Source organism: Mobula birostris, chromosome 3 (genome assembly GCF_030028105.1).
Source record: "Mobula birostris isolate sMobBir1 chromosome 3, sMobBir1.hap1, whole genome shotgun sequence".
Lineage (NCBI taxonomy): Eukaryota > Metazoa > Chordata > Chondrichthyes > Myliobatiformes > Myliobatidae > Mobula > Mobula birostris.
This window is the reverse complement of record NC_092372.1, coordinates 213,913,747-213,933,511: the sequence shown is the minus strand read 5'-3', so window position 1 is coordinate 213,933,511 and position 19,765 is coordinate 213,913,747. Positions and strand designations below refer to the sequence as shown.

Sequence of the window (19,765 nt, the reverse complement as noted above, 5' to 3'; positions counted from 1 at the left end):
TTCCCCAGGGCACCACTGCTCAGTACAAGAGGACATGGCTTTAAGGTAAGGGGTGGGAAGTTCAAGGGGGATATTAGAGGAAGGTTTTTTACTCAGAGAGTGGTTGGTGCGTGGAATGTACTGCCAGGGTCAGTGGTGGAGGCAGATACACTAGTGAAGTTTAAGAGACTACTAGACAGGTATATGGAGGAATTTAAGGTGGGGGGTTATATGGGAGGCAGGGTTTGAGGGTCGGCACAACATTGTAGGCCGAAGAGCCTGTACTGTGCTGTACTGTTCTATGTTCTATGTTCTATGTCATGGAGGAACGGACAATTGTTGCAAATTATATGTGCCTTTTCTTTATTACCCATTGACTATCCCCAATCTATCTTCAGTAATCTGTACTTTATTCTTTTGTTCAAATACCGGACCCTAGTTTCTGTTTTGGTAACTTCAGTCTCTATCTTAATGAAGAATTCCATCATGCTGTGCTCACTCTTCCTCAAAGGGCAACATACAAAAATATTGCTAATCATTGCACAATGCATTTAGGATAGCCTGTTTTCTGATCAGCTGCTTAACATATTGTCTAAACAAACACTAGTATGTACTATTTTGTAAGATGATACTATTTTGTAAAGTGAATCTCAGGCCTGTATATGGTGACATTTATATACTTTGATGATAAATTTATCTTGACCTTTGGACATATTTCAGAAGTTTTGCCTCACAGTTTTAAAACTGCTTTATCCAATCTATACAACACACACAAAATGCTGGTGAACGCAGCAGGTCAGGCAGCATCTATAGGAAGAAGTACAGTCGACGTTTCGGGCCGAGACCCTTCATCAGGACTAACTGAAAGAAGAGATAGTGAGAGATTTGAAAGTGGAAGGGGGAGATCCGAAATGATAGGAGAAGACAGGAGGGAGAGGGAAGAAGCTAAGAGCTGGAAAGTTGAGAAAGTTTGCCAATTCAGCCCAAAATGTTGATGGTTTATTCCTTTCCATAGATGTTGCCTGACCTGCTGAGCTCCTCTAGCATTTTTTGTGCTTTGCTCTGGATTTCCAACATCTGCAGAATCCCTTGTGCTTAAGACAGCTCCTTTCCTCACCAGGCAAACTCTTTGTCCCAGAAATCAATCTGGTGAATCTTTGCTCTGTTATCTTCAATGGTAGTTATCAATCCCTTAAATAAGGAGACAGTACTGTGCCGTAGGAATTACCTCATCAAATCTCTGTAGGCAAGATTTTTCTTACTTTCCTGGACTGAAGAAAAAGACCAATTCCCATTTGCCTTCCTAGTTGCCAGTACACCACATTAATTTTCTCTGTTTTCCTTTACAAAGATTGAGGTTGGGGGTTTTCACTGAATATTAAATTATCTCAAATCACTTCCCTTTTTTCAGAATTGTTGAATTCAGCACAAGATATGATTTTTTCAGTGCAGCATGTTTAGAATTAGAAAATACAATTTTGCTAAAATGCTATTCAGAGGAATGGGTGATATTTTATATTTATTAATATCATGTACAAATTCCACTGGATATACAACAATGTGTAACCTTTCGGGATTTATTTTAAATTGTAGGCCGTGCTAGCCTTGGCCGCATCGTGGACCTCACGGCAGGTGGGAGAACGCACGTTAACAGGCTTGGTAATAGACAGTGGTGATGGAGTGACCCATTGTATTCCAGTGGTGAGTATATTAGTTAAATGCACCCAAATGATCGTCATATCTGCTGTAACAGGGTTGAGATTCGGGTCAGCTAGAAAGCTGAACGAAGTTAAACAGTGCGGAAACACGAGGAAATCTGCGGATGCTGGAATTTCAAGCAACACACATAAAAATTGCTGGTGAACGCAGCAGGCCAGGCAGCATCTATAAGAAGAGGTACAGCTGACGTTTCGGGCCGAGACCCTTTGTCAGAACTATCTGAAAGAAGAGATAGTAAGAGCTCTTACTATCTCTTCTTTCAGTTAGGCCTGACAAAAGGTCTCGGCCCGAAACGTTGACTGTGCCTCTTCCTACAGATGCTGCCTGGCCTGCTGCGTTCACCAGCATATTTTTATGTGTGTTGCTTAAACAGTGCGGGGCAAGTTTTTTCACGCAGACTGTTGTGTGCCAGGAATGCACTGCCAGGGGTGGTTGTGGAAGCAAATATGAAAGAGGTGTTTAAAAGGCTGTTAGACAGGCATATCAGTATAGCAAGAATGGACATTGTATAGGCAGAGGGGATTAGGTTGGAAGATTCTGGTAACACAGTACTTGCAAAAAGGTAATTTAATAGTTACTGGACCGAGTTTATCTGGTGGTGGTTCTGAATGGAGCTATTGGCAATTACCATTCAAGCTGAAGTTAATTCTACACTTGCATGCATGGACTGTGAACTGGGGATTAACAGACAAATATTTGGAGTCAGGTCCATTATTGCATGTTGTTCTGGGACTTCATAGCAAGGTCTGGTCTTGCTGAAGGATTGGCCCCTGGGATAAAACCTAGAACTCCTTTAATTTTGGTGGGAATTGTGGACCTGCAGATAAGCAATTTAAAAAATTATTTTGAACTGCTTAATGCATTAGGGTAGGGCTGTAGTAATTGCCTATTTTCAGATGCCTGATAAAAGTGGTATGCTTCCAATTTGTACTGCTCGTAATGATAATATTTGCATAATGTTGCTGGGTAGAAAATTCCAGAATACTCGCCCAGCTCTGATGGAGAAATAGATGTCCCAATCATTGCTGGAGGTGATTGGATTCCCAAGATTTTTTTGTTTTTGTCTTTAGTTGTAGAAGCTGTAAATGAGAAAGGTATTGTCAAGGTAAGTTTGCCAAGCCGCTGCTCTTTATAGCCTGAAACCTGCAACTGAAAGTAACTTCAAGGCTATGGGTGCACAATTATTACTAAACAGTAAATTGGACAACAGCTTTCAATGACTCAAAAAGTGGAAATTTGCAAGTAGCTGTTTAAATTAGCTTGATTCTTCTGAAACATGATCATCCCAGTGAAATGATGCAGAAAACATACGATGAACTGTACAAGAAATGGGTGGTAAGGTAGTATGGCAGTTAGCATAATGCTGCTTCTGCGCCAGTGATCACCGATCGAGGTTTAATTTCTGCCTGTAAGGAGTTTGTACATTCTCTCTGTGACTGCGTAGGATTTCCTCCGGTTGCTCCAGGTCTCTCCCATATCCCAAAGATGTATGGATTTGGGCATGCTGTGTCATCGCCGGAAGTGCGGCAACACTTGTGGGCTGCCACCAGCACAACCTTGATTTGATTTGACTTGACGCAAATGGCACAATTTTCACTGTACGTTTCAATGTACATGTGGCAAATAAAGCTGATTTTATATAACTGTTGTAGTTCCAAAGGAAAGTAACACCATGACAAGTCTTAACTGGGATCCATTAATTTCTCAGCCACTTTTTCCATCAGATTTTAATATTTTTGTTGGAGAATTAAAATGAATTGTAACACTTTTTCTCCTTTCTTATTTTTCTTTGAATTCAGTCTCTTTTGTTTTCTCTGCGTGACTTGACTTTTCATTTCCGTGTTTAGAATCAGTGTGATTTAGTAAAGCTTAGTAAAGCAATGAAGCCTCATCATTCTGGTTGGTTAAGTAGGTGTGTTGTCACCTCTTGATAGCTACAGATCAGATTTGCACATTTACTGTAGGCTCCACTGCAAAAGCCTGTTGTTTTTAGCAGACTGATAAACTGCTACAGCAAACTCCAGATGGCCCATGGTTAATGGGCAATAGACACAGGATGTTGAGCAGGTGAACTATTCTGAAATAAAGTAGGCAACGCAAGAAACACTCATCAGGTCAAAGAGCACCTGTGGAAAGGAAAACAAGCAAGAGATACAGTAACACACATAAAATGCTGGAGGAACTCAGCAGTCCAGGTAGCATCTATGGAAAAGAGTACAGTTGCTGTTTTGGTCGAGACCCTTCAGCAGGACTGGTGGATTTCGTAAGAGACACAGTTAATGTTTTAGGTTTAATCTCTTTCTTCAGAACACTCATTAACCTGCCCTCCCTTTCCACAGATGCTGCCCAACCACCATGTTCTCTTTTTATTTCAGAATTCCAGTGTCTGCAGTTTCATTTTCACTCCTCTCCTGGTGCTTTTTACTATTAAAGTTTAATATTAATATTTTTGTTCTCATGGCCAAGCTTCTGATCATCTAACCTGATAGTGGAGTTATCACTTTATTTAGTTAATATTCCTGTAAAACACTGTGGATCACTCTGTTACGTTAGGGGTGCAATATAAATGGAAGTTCCCAATGTGTCTGTGGCCCTTCATGTTCACAGCCGAACATCACATTACACCACTAGATGGCAGATGAGCTTTGGAGGTTAATGTAGCATTCAGATCTACAAGTGATTTTTTTCTCAGCAAGGAGCACCTTTGGTCTTGAATGATAGAAGATTTCAAAGGTTCAAAGTACGTTTATTATCAAAGTAGCTATGCAATATACAACCCTGAAATTCTTCTTCCCACAGACAGCCACAAAACAAAGAAACACCATGGAACCCGTTCAAAGAAAATACTAAACACTCACGTGCAAAAATAGGAACAAATCATGCAAACGGCAAAATATGGGCAAAAAACACATAGAATATTAACTACTAAAAGCAGAGAGTACTTGAAACAGTTGAGGAATGTTCAGTTTAGTTCAGTTCAATTTAGTGCTGTGTCGTTCGTTAACAGCAGGCTGCAGAGCCAATCTACCCCAATCAAAATCACACAAAATAACAATAAAATAAAGGAGTAACCAGAAACTAGAAACACAGAACATGAGCTGCAGAATCCAATCCACAAACTGTGTCAAGTTAAACCTTGCCCAAGGCCCAAGACTCCAGCACCATCCTCCAGCAACAGGGAGTGAGAGGGAGAGAGAGACCGGTCAAATGCAGGCACCTTCCTCCAGTAGCAGTAAGTGGGGGGGGGGGGGGGGGGAGGTGAGGGAGAGAGGGACACTGGTCACACGCAGGCAGATGAGGCTGAACACACACTCGTTTTCCACTCTCCAAGATGCTTGGCCTCTAGGCCGTATAGTCTGCTCCAAACCTCACTGAACTCCCTTGGAGACAGCAAGGTGCCAGATCCCTCAATCAGCCTGAAAGCTCAACATCAAAACCCAGATCACAGGTTCCAATGATGCTTAGCTTAGTAGTAGAATTGTATTTGACAGAAGGAATAAAAGAAGCTTGTGAACTGTCTGAAGGATGTCGCCTTTAGTTGCGTTGTTCGCTGGCCCCATCTTCTTCAGTTAATGTTTTATGTTTGTGATATAAAAACAAATGTCGATGTGCCGTTGTCCCTTTCAAGTGGTTGACTAAGTTTCTTAGAGGTTTGCGCAGATTTTGCATGTCAACTAAAACTTTGAAGAACTTCTATAGACGCACAGTACAGAGTATCCTAACTGGTTGCATCATGGCCTGGTATAGAAACACCAATGCCCAGGAATGGAAAAATCTATAAAAGTGGTGAATACAGCACAGTCCGTCACAAGCAAAGCTCTCCCCATTATTAAGCACATCTCCAAGCAGCGCTACCGCAAGAGAGCAACATCTATCATCAAGGATCCCCACCATCCAGGCCATGCTCTCTTCTCACTACTACCACCGGGCAGGTGGTCCCATACCACCAGGTTCAGAAACAGTTATCACTCTTCAACCATCAGGCTCCTGAACCAGCATGGGTGACCTTACCCACCACAATTCTGAACTTATTCCACAACTTACAGACTTACTTCCAAGGACTCTGCAGCTTACCCTCTCAGTGTTATTTACTTTTGGCATCTGCACAATTTGTCGTCTTTTGCACATCAATTGTTTGTCAGTCTTTATGTATAGTTTTTCACAAATTCTATTGTGCGTCTTTACTTTCCTATAGTTGCCTGCGAGAAAGTGAATCTCAGGGTAGCATGGGGTGATGTATACATACTTTGATAATAAATTTACAAAGTACTTTGACTTTGAAGTTGGCCTGATGGGATCTTGCATTGACTACTTTTGGATGAATGGTTCTCAAACTATTTTCCCGCTAATTATTGTACATGCAGCTTGATTCATAGGTCTGCAGTTACGTGTGAGTGTTTGATTAATTCTTTTTATCCTGGCCAACCAATAAGAATGATTTAATTCTCTGAAAACTAATCATTCCACTTAGAAGGTGTTTTTAAAAATAAATTAATAATTACATTTGAGAGATCCTTTGTAGGAAATAATCAATAATTGCTACTCTTTAATATCAAAGTTCAAAGTAAGTTTGTTATCCAAGTACCCAAGTATCTAAGGTGAGAGGGAATAATTTCAAAGGAGATGTGAGAAACAAATATTTTTACACAGTGTGGTGGGTGCCTGGGATGTGCTGCCTTGGGTGGTAGATACATTGGGACCTTTTTAAAGAGACATTTAGATAGTCACATGTATGTGAGGTAAAAGAGATTAGTATAATTGGCCATTTGATTCCTAATTTATTTGGTTTGGCACAACATTGTGGGCTGAAGGCCTTCTCCTGTGTTCTATGTTTTATGTTCTGTCCTGGTTTACAGTGCAATAAAATGGCCCGCTTCATTCGCAAGTAGTTGGTTTGGGTTATGTCAGGGTTACATAGCTGGAGATACCAGCACACCATGTTGAGGACTGAATTCCAGAGGTGGGGTTAGAAAAGTTACCCTTAATGTATGACTACAGTTGACCGTCTGTGGTGTCAATGAGTAGTGACCATGCTGAACTTATGACTTAAAGCTATAACTTATGTGACCCTCAGGTTCTGTCAGCTGTGTAAGTCTAGGGAAAACAACCTCTGGTCCCACCAAACATGTGAGAGTGAGGTGCAAAACCTCCTGTTTGGGTGAATGTTGCATGATGTGTTACCCTGTTACAAATCAGTAGCATGAAATATCAGTACACCATATGTAATTAAATGATTTAGATTTATAATTCTTAATTTAAAGTAAAACAAAAAGAATAAGGCCCATTTTAATGAAACAGTCTAATGTGCAAGCTGGAGCTCATGGTTTCCCGTCAGTTAGTCCTCCACTGATTTCCCCCCCCCCCCCCCCCCCCCAGCGTTGTCGACTCCCGGTCCCATTCCAAGTCCACTCCGTCTACAACCTCTCCGTTTTGGCATCTTCTCTCTTCATCTTCCACCGAACAAAAGATCTAGAACACCTCGCTCTCAGGCACACAACAAGAAAAGAAACACTCCCTTCATTGGATGGCACACATTCCAAAGCCCCTGTTATCTCTAGTCACAACCCAAACACAGCTGCTATAGAAAAACCATTACATTAGCAGTGAAACCTCTCCCAGGGCGTTGAGGAACTGATTCCTCAATCTATGGACTCACTTTCAAGCACTCTACAACTCATGTTCTCAGTGTTATTTATTTATTTTTGTATTTACATAATTGGTCTTCTTTTCTTCATTGGCTTCTTATCAGCCTTTGGAATGAATCTCAAGGTAGCATATGGTGACATATACGTACTTGGATAATAAGTTTACTTTGAACTTTGATCCAAGGGAAGACACCATAATGGCTGGAATCTTACCTTGCACAAGTCAGGACCATGAGAGCAAACTTTCCACTTGCTTCGACTTTTGGTTTGAACCACAGTCACCAAGTTCAATATCATCTCCACCATTCATTCTTCTCATACCAGGGCACCAAGTGTACCATCAGCATAATGAGGTGTTGTCACCAACATGGGCTACTGCAGTGTGGAGGGGAACCTGTGCACCCCATACACTGGTCTTCTCTATGGTAGTGCAGATCTTATAAAACCCATGAGTATTGAGCACCAAGATTCACCATCCCCTGCACATTCTTCTCCAGATCACACACAATACCATCTTTAATTGAAAATATTGACGCATAGGGAGATACATTGGGGACGCAGGCTCACTGAGTACACCAAACAGCCAATTGTGCACTCATCCTACCGTAACCTATTTTATTCTCTCCACATTGCTATCATACTTTTATATTCTACCGCTCATATACACACAAGGGGCAATGTACAGCCGCTGTGTAACCCATGGTCGTGGGGTGAATGTGCAAATGCCACAGAGATGTCACCAGAGGTCAGGATTGGATGTGGGTTGCAGAGCTCCGTGGCAGCAATTCTACTAGGTATATCCCGGTGCTGCAAAAATCAGTTTTGTCAGCATCACTAGGTACGGGTCTGGGTACGCTCAACCCTTTGGCATTTAGTGCTTAATCTCACGGGGACTGCCGTTCCTCACTAGCAAATTGTGGACTGGGGATGGACAAGAAATCCCAAACAAAGTTCAAACCCACAAAATGAATCAATCAAATTGGATCAATATAATCTGTATTGGTACTTTACTTTAGGATTATTAATATTCTTCCTGAAGTCAACTTTTCCTCCGAGGTGCAAATTAAAATATCAATGTAATACATTCCATTGCATTGGAAAACGAGAGTGTGGTGTGAAAGATGCAGATCTTTAGTAAGTGTTTGCAGTTTGAGAAATCAATTTGTAGATGTGTTATGACTTTTTTTAACCAAGGCTCTTTTGTTGTGTCCTAATTTTGGGCTATGTTTATTTAAAGGTTCCTGTTAAAAATACTGACAATTTTGGGGCTCTGAATGAAAGTTTCTACCTAGTTATTTAAAGATACAACACAGGAACAGGCCCTTCCAGTCCAGTGAGCCCGTACCACCGGAATGCACCCTGGTGAACTTTTATGGTGGAGTGTACTGAACATTTTGACAAGCACAGGAAAATCTGCAGATGCTGGAAATCCAAAGCAACACACGCAAAATACTGGAGGAGCTCAGCAGCACCTATAGAAAAGAGTAAACAGTCAACGTTTCGGGCTGTGACCCTTCATCATGACTCTTTTCCATAGATGCTGCCTGGCCTGCTGAGTTCCTCCAGCATTTTGTGTGTATTGCAATAAACATTTTGAATTGTTTTTCAAGCAGGTTTCTATGGGTAAAAGCCTTAGAATTGCTTTATTTATTTAATAAATTGTAGAGTAGGGGTGTCACTGGCCAAGCCAGCATTAATTCACTGTCAGAGGTCATGTTCTTGAACTGCTGTGGTCTGTGTGGTGAAAATACTTGCCCAATGCTGCTAAGAAGAGATTCCATGGTTCTTTTTTCCCCAGTGGCAATACAGGATCAATAGGCTTTTCCCAAGTCAATGCAGAATGTGTGCCTTGCAGGGGGATTTGCGAGTGGTGGTGTTTTCAGTGTTTACTATCCTAATCGACAGTCATTTAGATGTCGGAGGTGCTGTTGGAGGAGTCTGAGGAAAAGGAGGACGCAGTGTTCGGCGGAGTGAGTGTCCAAAGAGAAATGAACCAAGTAGGAGGGAACTGGGTTCTTTGTGCTCAGTTATCAGGGCTCCATGATACCTTTTTCCAAAGGTAAAAAAAACAGAGCAAACTGTAAAATATTGGAGAATAAGAGTTAAATGAGCTAAAAACTGCGAAGTTTATAGAACTGCTAAGTAATTATAGGTAGTAGGAAGTGGCTTAGGATGGTGGTGAATATTGGTAGCTCGGTTTGAGGTGACTGATGTCGCAGTGTGCACCGATCTTGGCAATTATCTTGCCAAACAAAGGTGCAGGCAAACACAAAGCAGGCGCAAGAATTTTTAAAAGCGTTGTTCTCTTCTGATAACTCCGTAAACAAACATATTGAAATAGACGCCATCTACAAACTCCTAAGAGCCAAAGGGACACAAGCCAATAGAATTGAAAGGTCAGCTGAAGGGGCAGCCAATCAGAATCGGGGGAAGCAAACTGGGGGGTGGGGCATTATATGATTGCAAGCACTCCCAGAGAAAAACACCAACAACAGTGCACTGGTGATGAAGTGTCCACGAGCTAATTACTAAGCTCAGCAAACACCGTAACATCAAACAAATAAGAAGTGGTGTTAGGTGCAAACTAATGATATTTAAATGGAAACTAAATGCAAAAGGTCAGTGTAGATAAAGCATTTGTTCACGGGACAGTGCATACTGGGAAGATGTTCAAAAGTACTTACTGGTGAGTGGAATCCTTCTACATAATTAAATTTAGGCCAATTTGAGAAAGCACTTACCTTAATTGCAGGAAATAAGGTAGCAAAAAGAAGGTAATGCCCTTTTAGTTGTTAGTGACGGAGACCAGTGAGTTTGATTGAATCAAGTGCAGCTGAGAAAGACAACAAATCACTTGGTCAATTCGGAGGGGAGCATGGAACCATGAGAGGTAGAGCAGGCTGATGTGAGAGCTTCCGGCCTCTCCAAATGCTGTGCTCGAATAGAACAGAGTCTGGAGGAAATGTCAGACAGCAGTGTTATTATAAACGCAAACACGAGGAATTCTGCAGATGCTGGAAATTCAAGCAACACATATCAAAGTTGCTGGTGAGCGCAGCAGGCCAGGCAGCATCTCTAGGAAGAGGTACAGTCGAGGCTTCGGGCCAAGATCCTTCGTCAGGACTAACCGATTCTGATTGGCCTCCCCTTCAGCTGACCTTTCAATTCTATTGGCTTGTGTTCTTTGGCTCTTAGGAGTTTGTAGTTGGCGTCTATTTCAATATGTTTGTTTACGGAGTTATCACAAGAGAACCATGCTTTTAAAAATTCTCGTGCCTGCTTTGTGTTTACCTGCGCCTTTGTTTGGCAAGCTAATTGCCAAGATCGGTGCACACTGCGATATCAGTCACCTCAAACCGAGCTACCAATATTCACCACCATCCTAAGCCGCTAGTCAGTGTTATTACAAACATGGTCAACATAGTGGGAAAGATGCAATGAGGCTCTAAATAAGGCTTCAGAGGATTTTAATTTACTCAGCCTCACTAATCTTCAGCTTGGGTAGGTGTACACCTAGTGGCTATTTTAATAGGTACCTCCTGTACATAATAAGGTGGCCACTCAGTGTATGTTTATGGTCTTCTGTAGTCCACCCACTTCAAGGTTTGATATGTGTGTTCAGAGATGTTCTTCTGTACACCACTGTTGTAAAGTGTGGTTATTTGAGTTACTATCACCTTCCTATCTACTTAACCAGTCTGGCCATTGGCCTCTCTCAGTAACATGGCATTTTCATTCACAGAACTGTTGCTCACTGGATGTTTTTTTGGTTTTTTTTTGCACCATTCTCTGCAAACTTTAGAAATTGTTCTGTGTGAAAACCCTTGGAGATCAGCACTTTCTAAGATATTCAAACCACCCTGTCTGGCACCAACAGTCATTCCACGGTCAAAGCTTCTTAGTTCACATTTCTTCTCCTTTCTGATGTCTGAAGAACTGAAGCTTTTAAGTTGCTGCCTCATGATTGACTGATTAGATATTTACATTAATATGCAGGTAATGTAATATAGTTCAACATAGTGGAAAGAAATGCTATGATGCCCCAATAAAAAGCTAAGGGCCTGAAGTTCTTTACTCAGCCTCACTGATCTTCTTCTTAGGGAGACATAGGATAAAAACACAGTTGATCTACTGTTGAAAGGTTTAGAAGGACAAGGAAGTGTGAAAAGAGAAGTTGATCCACTGCAGAAGATACATCGTGAGCTGGAAGGTGACAATTTATGAGGTCCACTGCTCTCAACTTTACCTTGGGAAGAAGAACAATGAACAATTGCTCACTGTCCCCGCTGTCTTTGGTCAAGGAGCTGCAGCTAGTAGTTATATGTTGATGTTGTAATATCTGGCCATTACTCTTCTGCCTCCGAGGTGTTCTTGTTCTCCTCAGGTAAAGAGAATGTGTTTGAGAGAAAAAATCTAGAAATCACAATTCTAAACACATAGAATTGTTATATATTGATTTTACCTTGGGTCCACAGGTAATTTAACCTGCAAAACACTAAAACTGGAATTTGCTATATTCAGGACAGGATATCATAGTTAGCTGTGCAATAAAGCAACATACAACATGCTGGAGGAATTCAGTCCTAATGAAGAGTCTCAGCCTGAAATGTCAACCTTTTATTCCCCTCTAGATACCTCCTGTCTTGCAGAGATCCTCCAGCAATTTTGTGTGTTCTGGATTTCCAGCTTCTGCAAACTCTCTTGTGTTCACAGTTGGCTGTACAAGAACCAACATTTCCATGATCACTGCATTTCAATCTATATCAGCAGTTTGGCACAGGGTGATGTCAAAAGCTGACTTATCTCCAGGGACGGTGGAAAAGGATTACCTTAACTGGCTGCGATTAACATTCACAACCTTGAGTTACTGTAGAATGAGGGGTCAGCTTCTTTCACCAACACTGATTTAGTAACATTTATATCAGAGTTATAGAGTTGTAGAGCACAGAATGAGGCTATTTAGCCCAACTTGGCCATATTGACCAAGTCGCCTACATGAGCTACATGTCCCATTTTCCTGTGCTTGGCCTGAATCTCTCAAAACTTACCCAAGTATCTGTCAAATGCCTTTTAATTGCTATATTTGTACTCACCATTTCCACTGGAAGCTTGTTCCATGTAACCCTGCCTTCTGTGTGAGAAAAATAGTCCCTCAGATCCTCTTTAAATCTTTCCCCTCTCACTGGGAGAAGGTAGGAGATTGGGGCTGAGAGGGAACTGGATCAGCCATAATGAAACGTTGGAGCAGACTACTCAGTAAGCCAGATAGCCTAATTCTGCGCTCCTGCAGCTTATGGTCCCCTACCATGGGGAAAAGACTCTGACCATTCACCTCAGCAGTTGATGCAGCGCTTTACAGCACCAGCTGCAAGATCCGAGTTTGATATCTGTTGCTGTCTGTAAGGAGTTTGTACGTTCTCCCCATTACCGTGTGGGTTTCCCCCGGCACTCTGGTTTCCCCATTCCAAAGGCATACGTTCAGGGTTAATGACTTGTGGGCATGCTGTGTTGGTGCAGGAAGTGTGGCAACACCTGTGGGCTGCCCCCCCCACAATCCTCACTGATTTGATTTGATATGAACAGTGCATTTCACTGTATGTTTCAATGTACATGACAAATAAAGCTAATCTTTCTTCTTTAATCCTTAGCTATACCCTTTGTGATCTTATATACCTCTATAATGTCACTACTTAACCTCCTATGCTCCAGGGAAGAAAGCTCCAATCACTCCTTATAACCCAATCCCCTTGCCATTCCCAGGAATGTCCTTGTAAATCTTCCCTGCACCCTTCCCAGTTTAACAACATCCTCCTGGTAGCTAGGTGACCAGAACTGCACACAGTGTGATCTCGTCAATGTCTGTTATTATTGTAATTTGATGTTCCAACTCCTGTACTCAGTGTCCTGACTGAATCATTGAACCACAGACTGAAGTAGATCATTTGGTCCACTGAGCCTGCTCTACTCTGCTATTGAACAATTTCATGGTTGATATACTTCTGGAATTAATTTCAAAGTTCAAAGTATGCCCAGTTGTCAAACCCCTAGGTTCCTCACACAGCCTGGAATCTTAGCAGTGCCTGTTTCGAATCCACTTAGTGACCAAACCTCCACAGCTCTCTGGATCGGAGATTTTCAAATATTCACATGTATTGAAGAAAGACATTTCTCTACATCTTGGCTCTATCTCTTATTTTGATTCAGTAACCCTTTGTGGTAGTCTCCGTAACCATATTGGCCAGTTGAGGTGACTGAAAAATTGTATGTGTTAGTGACGTCATCATTCAACCTAATGTCCTCTGGAGATGAGAAATCTAGTCTACTCAGTCTTTCCGTATTGTAGACTTGCCATCCCAGGGACCAGTCCACTAATGTTTTACAGTCTTTCCTCTTCAGTAAGTGTATTTCTGGTTGAGCAAAGACACCAGAATTGTCCAGGTGTGGTCTCATCCTGGTCATATATAATTGGAAAATTACACCATTATTGTTGTGCTCCAATTTTTTTGCAACAAAGGCCAGCTATCCCTTACCTTCCTGGGATGTTGGTAAAATGAATGTAAGATCATAAGACAGGAGCAGAATTAAGCCATTTAGTCTCTCACCATTCTATCATGGCTGATCTATTATTCCTCTCAACCCCATTCCCCTGCCTCCTCCTCGTAACCTTTGGTGCCTTCACTAATGAAGAACCTAACGACCCCGCTTTAAAAATACCCAATGACTTGGCCTCCACAGCCGTCTATGGCAATGAATTCCACGGATTCACCACCCTCTGGCTAAAGAAATTCCTCCTCATCTCTGTGCTAAAGGAATGTTCTTGTATTCTGAAGCTGTACCCTCCGGTCCAAGTCTCACCCACTATAGGAAGCATCCTCTCCACATCCACTCTATCTAGGCAATTTAATATTCACTAGGTTTCAATGAGAACCTCCCTCATTCTTCTAAACTCCAGTGAATATAGGCCCTGAACATCTAACACTCCTCATATGGTAACCCTTCATTCCCGGGATCATTCTCATGAGCCTCCTCTGAACCCTCTCAAATGCCAAGACATCCTTTCTTAGATAAGGAGCTCAAAACTGCTCACAATACTTCAAGTGCAGTCCGACCAATTCCTTAGAAAGCCTCTGTAAACACAGAGATTCTACAGATGCTAGAAATCCAGAACAAACCACACAAAATGCTGGAGGAACTCAACAGGACAGACAGCATCCATAGAGAGGAATAATCTGTCGACGTTTCAGGCCCAGTACCTTCATTATGTGGAATGTAACTGTATTAGTTAAGGAACCTTGTAACTGGAGCACGAGGCAAATTGTGTTGTCAAGCAATTGTTTTACCATATAAGCTCTTTTTATGGATATCTGTGAAAAGCAAATTTATCTTTTATGTGGAGTTTGCTAGCACAATGAGTGGGAGGCTTTGCATTTTTGAAGGCTTGATTCAATATTTTTGTAGATAAAAATATGCTTATATATTTAGATAAAATTACTGCTGACAATTTGAAAAAAATAGGAAAAACGGGTTTTACAGCTCCTGACAAAGTCCGTTATCGTTTTTTTTTCCATCGGCGTTCAGAGAGGCGGGACTGCGCAGGTGTGTGATATCGGGCAGTGAAGCGCGAAAGATTTAAAAGGACAGAAATCCTGCTTCGGGTTTAATTCGGAGAAGGAAGTCTGAGAATCAAAGCGGACTGCGGAGTGAGCCGGGAGCAGAGTGAAGGTTTAAGGGCTTTGGCTCAATGGGCTTAGGCGGAAACGGGCGAGGCGCGGAAGGTTTGGTATTCATTTTTTGTTGTTATTTGAGGAGGGGGCGGTATGAGTGTGAGGGCAGCTTGTTGTTCTCGGTGCCGGATGTGGGAGGCCCTGGAGTCTCCCAGCCTCCCGGACATCCACATCTGCCTCAGGTGCACCAAGATGCAGCTCCTAAGGGACCGTGTTAGGGAACTGGAGCTGCAGCTCGATGACCTTCATTTGGTCAGGGAGAGTGAGGAGGTGATGGAGAGGAGTTACAGGCAGGTGGTCACACAGGGGCCATGGGAGGCAGACAAGTGGGTCTCGGTTAGGAGGGGGAAGGGGAAGAGTCAGGTAATAGAGGGTACCCTGGTGGCTGTGCCCCTTGACAATAGGTACTCCTGTTTGAGTACTGTTGGGGGGGGACAGCTTACCCGGAGGAAGCGACAGTGGCTGTGCCTCCGGCACAGAGCCCGGCCCTGTAGCTCAGAAGGGTATGGAAAGGAAGAGGAGGGCAGTTGTAATAGGGGACTTGATAGTAAGGGGGTCAGATAGGCGATTCTGTGGATGCAGTCCGGAGACCCAGATGGTAGTTTGACTCCCTAGTGCCAGGGTCCGGGATATTTCTGATTGTGTTCAAGATATCCTGAAGTGGGAGGGTGAGGAGCCAGAGGTCGTGGTACATATAGGTACCAATGACATAGGTAGGAAAAGGGATGAGGTCCTGAAAGGAGAATATAGGGAGCTAGGAAGGGAGTTGAGAAAAAGGACTGCAAAGGTAATCTCGGGATTACTGCCTGTGCCACGCGACAGTGAGAGTAGGAATGCGATGAGGTGGAGGATAAATGCGTGGCTGAGGTATTGGAGCAGGGGGCAGGGATTCAAGTATTTGGATCATTGGGACCTCTTTTGGCGCAGGCGTGACCTGTACAAAAAGGACGGGTCACACTTGAATCCAGGGGGACCAATATCCTGGCAGGGAGTTTAGCGAGGGCTACTTTAAACTAGAATGGTTGGGGGGTGGGAATCAAATTAAAGAGGCTAGGCGAGAGGAGGTTACTTCACAACAGGGGGATGGGAACCAGTGCAGAGAGACAGAGGGGTGTAAAGTGAGGGTAGAAGCAAAAAGTAGTAAGGAGAAAAGTAAAAGTGGCAGCCGACAAGTCCAGGGCAAGCATCAAAAAGGGCCACTTTTCAACATTATTGTATAAGGGCTAAGAGGGTTGTAAAAGAGCGCCTGAAGGCTTTGTGTGTCAATGCAAGGAGTATTTGTAACAAGGTGGATGAATTGAAAGTGCAGATTGTTATTAATGATTATGACATAGTTGGGATCACAGAGACATGGCTCCAGGGTGACCAAGGATGGGAGCTCAACGTTCAGAGATATTCAATATTCAGGAGGGATAGACATGAAAGAAAAGGAGGTGGGGTGGCGTTGCTGGTTAAAGAAGAGATTAACGCAATAGAAAGGAAGAACATAAGCCGGGAAGATGTGGAATCGATATGGGTAGAGCTGCATAACACTAAGGGGCAGAAAACGCTGGTGGTAGTTGTGTACAGGCCACCTAACAGTAGTAGTGAAGTCGGAGATGGTATTAAACAGGAAATTAGAAATGTGTGCAATAAAGGAACAGCAGTTATAATGGGTGACTTCCATCTACATGTAGATTGGGTGAACCAAATTGGTAAAGGTGCTGAGGAAGAGGATTTCTTGGAATGTATGCGGGATGGTTTTTTGAACCAACATGTCGAGGAACCAACTAGAGAGCAGGCTATTCTAGACTGGGTTTTGAGCAATGAGGAAGGGTTAATTAGCAATCTTGTCGTGAGAGGCCCCTTGAGTAAGAGTGACCATAATATGGTGGAATTCTTCATTAAGATGGAGAGTGACATAGTTAATTCAGAAACAAAGGTTCTGAACTTAAAGGGGGGTAACTTTGAAGGTATGAGACCTGAATTTGCTAAGATAGACTGGCAAATGACACTTAAAGGGTTGACGGTGGATATGCAATGGCAAGCATTTAAAGATTGCATGGATGAACTACAACAATTGTTCATCCCAGTTTGGCAAAAGAATAAATCAAGGAAGGTAGTGCACCCGTGGCTGACAAGAGAAATTAGGGATAGTATCAATTCCAAAGAAGAAGCATACAAATTAGCCAGAAAAAGTGGCTCACCTGAGGACTGGGAGAAATTCAGAGTTCAGCAGAGGAGGACAAAGGGCTTAATTAGGAAGGGGAAAAAAGATTATGAGAGAAAACTGGCAGGAAACATAAAAACGGACTGTAAAAGCTTTTATAGATATGTAAAAAGGAAAAGACTGGTAAAGACAAATGTAGGTCCCCTGCAGACAGAAACAGGTGAATTGATTATGGGGAGCAAGGACATGGCAGACCAATTGAATAATTACTTTGGTTATGTCTTCACTAAGGAGGACATAAATAATCTTCCCGAAATAGTAGGGGACAGAGGGTCCAGTGAGATGGAGAAACTGAGCGAAATACAAGTTAGTAGGGAAGTGGTGTTAGGTAAATTGAAGGGATTAAAGGCAGATAAATCCCCAGGGCCAGATGGTCTGCATCCCAGAGTGCTTAAGGAAGTAGCCCAAGAAATAGTGGATGCATTAGTGATAATTTTTCAAAACTCGTTAGATCCTGGATTAGTTCCTGAGGATTGGAGGGTGGCTAATGTAACCCCACTTTTTAAAAAAGGAGGGAGAGAGAAACCGGGGAATTATAGACCGGTTAGCCTAACGTCGGTGGTGGGGAAACTGCTGGAGTCAGTTATCAAAGATGTGATAACAGCACATTTGGAAAGCGGTGAAATCATCGGACAAAGTCAGCATGGATTTGTGAAAGGAAAATCATGTCTGACGAATCTCATAGAATTTTTTGAGGATGTAACTAGTAGAGTGGATAGGGGAGAACCAGTGGATGTGGTATATTTGGATTTTCAGAAGGCTTTTGACAAGGTCCCACACAGGAGATTAGTGTGCAAACTTAAAGCACACGGTATTGGGGGTAAGGTATTGATGTGGATAGAGAATTGGTTAGCAGACAGGAAGCAAAGAGTGGGAATAAATGGGACCTTTTCAGAATGGCAGGCAGTGACTAGGGGGGTACCGCAAGGCTCAGTGCTGGGACCCCAGTTGTTTACAATATATATTAATGACTTGGATGAGGGAATTAAATGCAGCATCTCCAAGTTTGCGGATGACACGAAGCTAGGTGGCAGTGTTAGCTGTGAGGAGGATGCTAGGAGGATGCAGGGTGACTTGGATAGGTTGGGTGAGTGGGCAAATTCATGGCAGATGCAATTTAATGTGGATAAATGTGAAGTTATCCACTTTGGTGGCAAAAATAGGAAAACAGATTATTATCTGAATGGTGGCCGATTAGGAAAAGGGGAGGTGCAACGAAACCTGGGTGTCATTATACACCAGTCATTGAAAGTGGGCATGCAGGTACAGCAGGTGGTGAAAAAGGCGAATGGTATGCTGGCATTTATAGCGAGAGGATTCGAGTACAGGAGCAGGGAATTACTACTGCAGTTGTACAAGGCCTTGGTGAGACCACACCTGGAGTATTGTGTGCAGTTTTGGTCCCCTAATCTGAGGAAAGACATCCTTGCCATAGAGGGAGTACAAAGAAGGTTCACCAGATTGATTCCTGGGATGGCAGGACTTTCATATGAAGAAAGACTGGATGAACTGGGCATGTACTCGTTGGAATTTAGAAGATTGAGGCGGGATCTGATTGAAACGTATAAAATCCTAAAGGGATTGGACAGGCTAGATGCAGGAAGATTGTTCCCGATGTTGGGGAAGTCTAGAACGAGGGGTCACAGTTTGAGGATAAAGGCGAAACCTTTTAGGACTGAGATTAGGAAAAACTTCTTCACACAGAGAGTGGTGAATCTGTGGAATTCTCTGCCACAGGAAACAGTTGAGGCCAGTTCATTGGCTATATTTAAGAGGGAGTTAGATATGGCCCTTGTGGCTAGGGGGATCAGAGGGTATGGAGGGAAGGCTGGGGCGGGGTTCTGAGTTGGATGATCAGCCATGATCATAATAAATGGCGGTGCAGGCTCGAAGGGCCAAATGGCCTACTCCTGCACCTATTTTCTATGTTTCTATGTTTCTAAAAGGGTTTAAACTGCAGAGGTTATGTTTTCTGACTGTGAACTTACCATTTCTAAACCCCTCAGAATTTTGTATACATCTATCATATCTCCTCTCTTAAACAAAGTGCTCTGAATTCAATTTTGAATGTTCCCCAAAACTCATTTTGTTTTACTAAGCTCTAATGATACAATTTAAAGCTCCCAGAGTTGAAGTCCACTTGAACACTGAGAGCTTTAAGTTGTATCACCTCAAATTACACAAGAGGAAAATATTGATGGCATAGATTGCAAGTGTCGTTGTCACAGAACTCCAGATCACAGAAGCAAGCCCTTCAGCCTTTCTCGTTCATGTTGAACACGATGCCTTTCTATGCTAATCCCATTTGCCTCCATTATGTCCATATCTCTCCACACCTTTCCTGTAGCTGTTCAAATAGTTTTAAACCTCATAACTGTATCTGCCTCTCCCACGTCCTCCAACAGATCAATCCATATAATTGACACCCCTTGTGTAAATCCTTACCGCACAGACCCCTTCTAAATTTCTCTCAAAACAGGGGGATACCG

The 19,765-nt window shown here is 42.6% G+C and overlaps 1 protein-coding gene across 4 annotated transcripts in view; it reads left to right on the top strand.

Moving 5' to 3' along the window:
* The window catches only part of LOC140194786 (actin-related protein 3B), a 113,163-nt gene that overhangs the window by 51,375 nt on the left and 42,023 nt on the right, over positions 1-19,765 (top strand). For all 4 annotated transcript variants that reach the window (XM_072252070.1, XM_072252066.1, XM_072252069.1 and 1 more), the window contains one exon: positions 1,573-1,680. In XM_072252070.1, the coding sequence (XP_072108171.1) occupies positions 1,573-1,680 (108 nt within the window). The remainder of the gene's footprint in view (positions 1-1,572; positions 1,681-19,765) is intronic.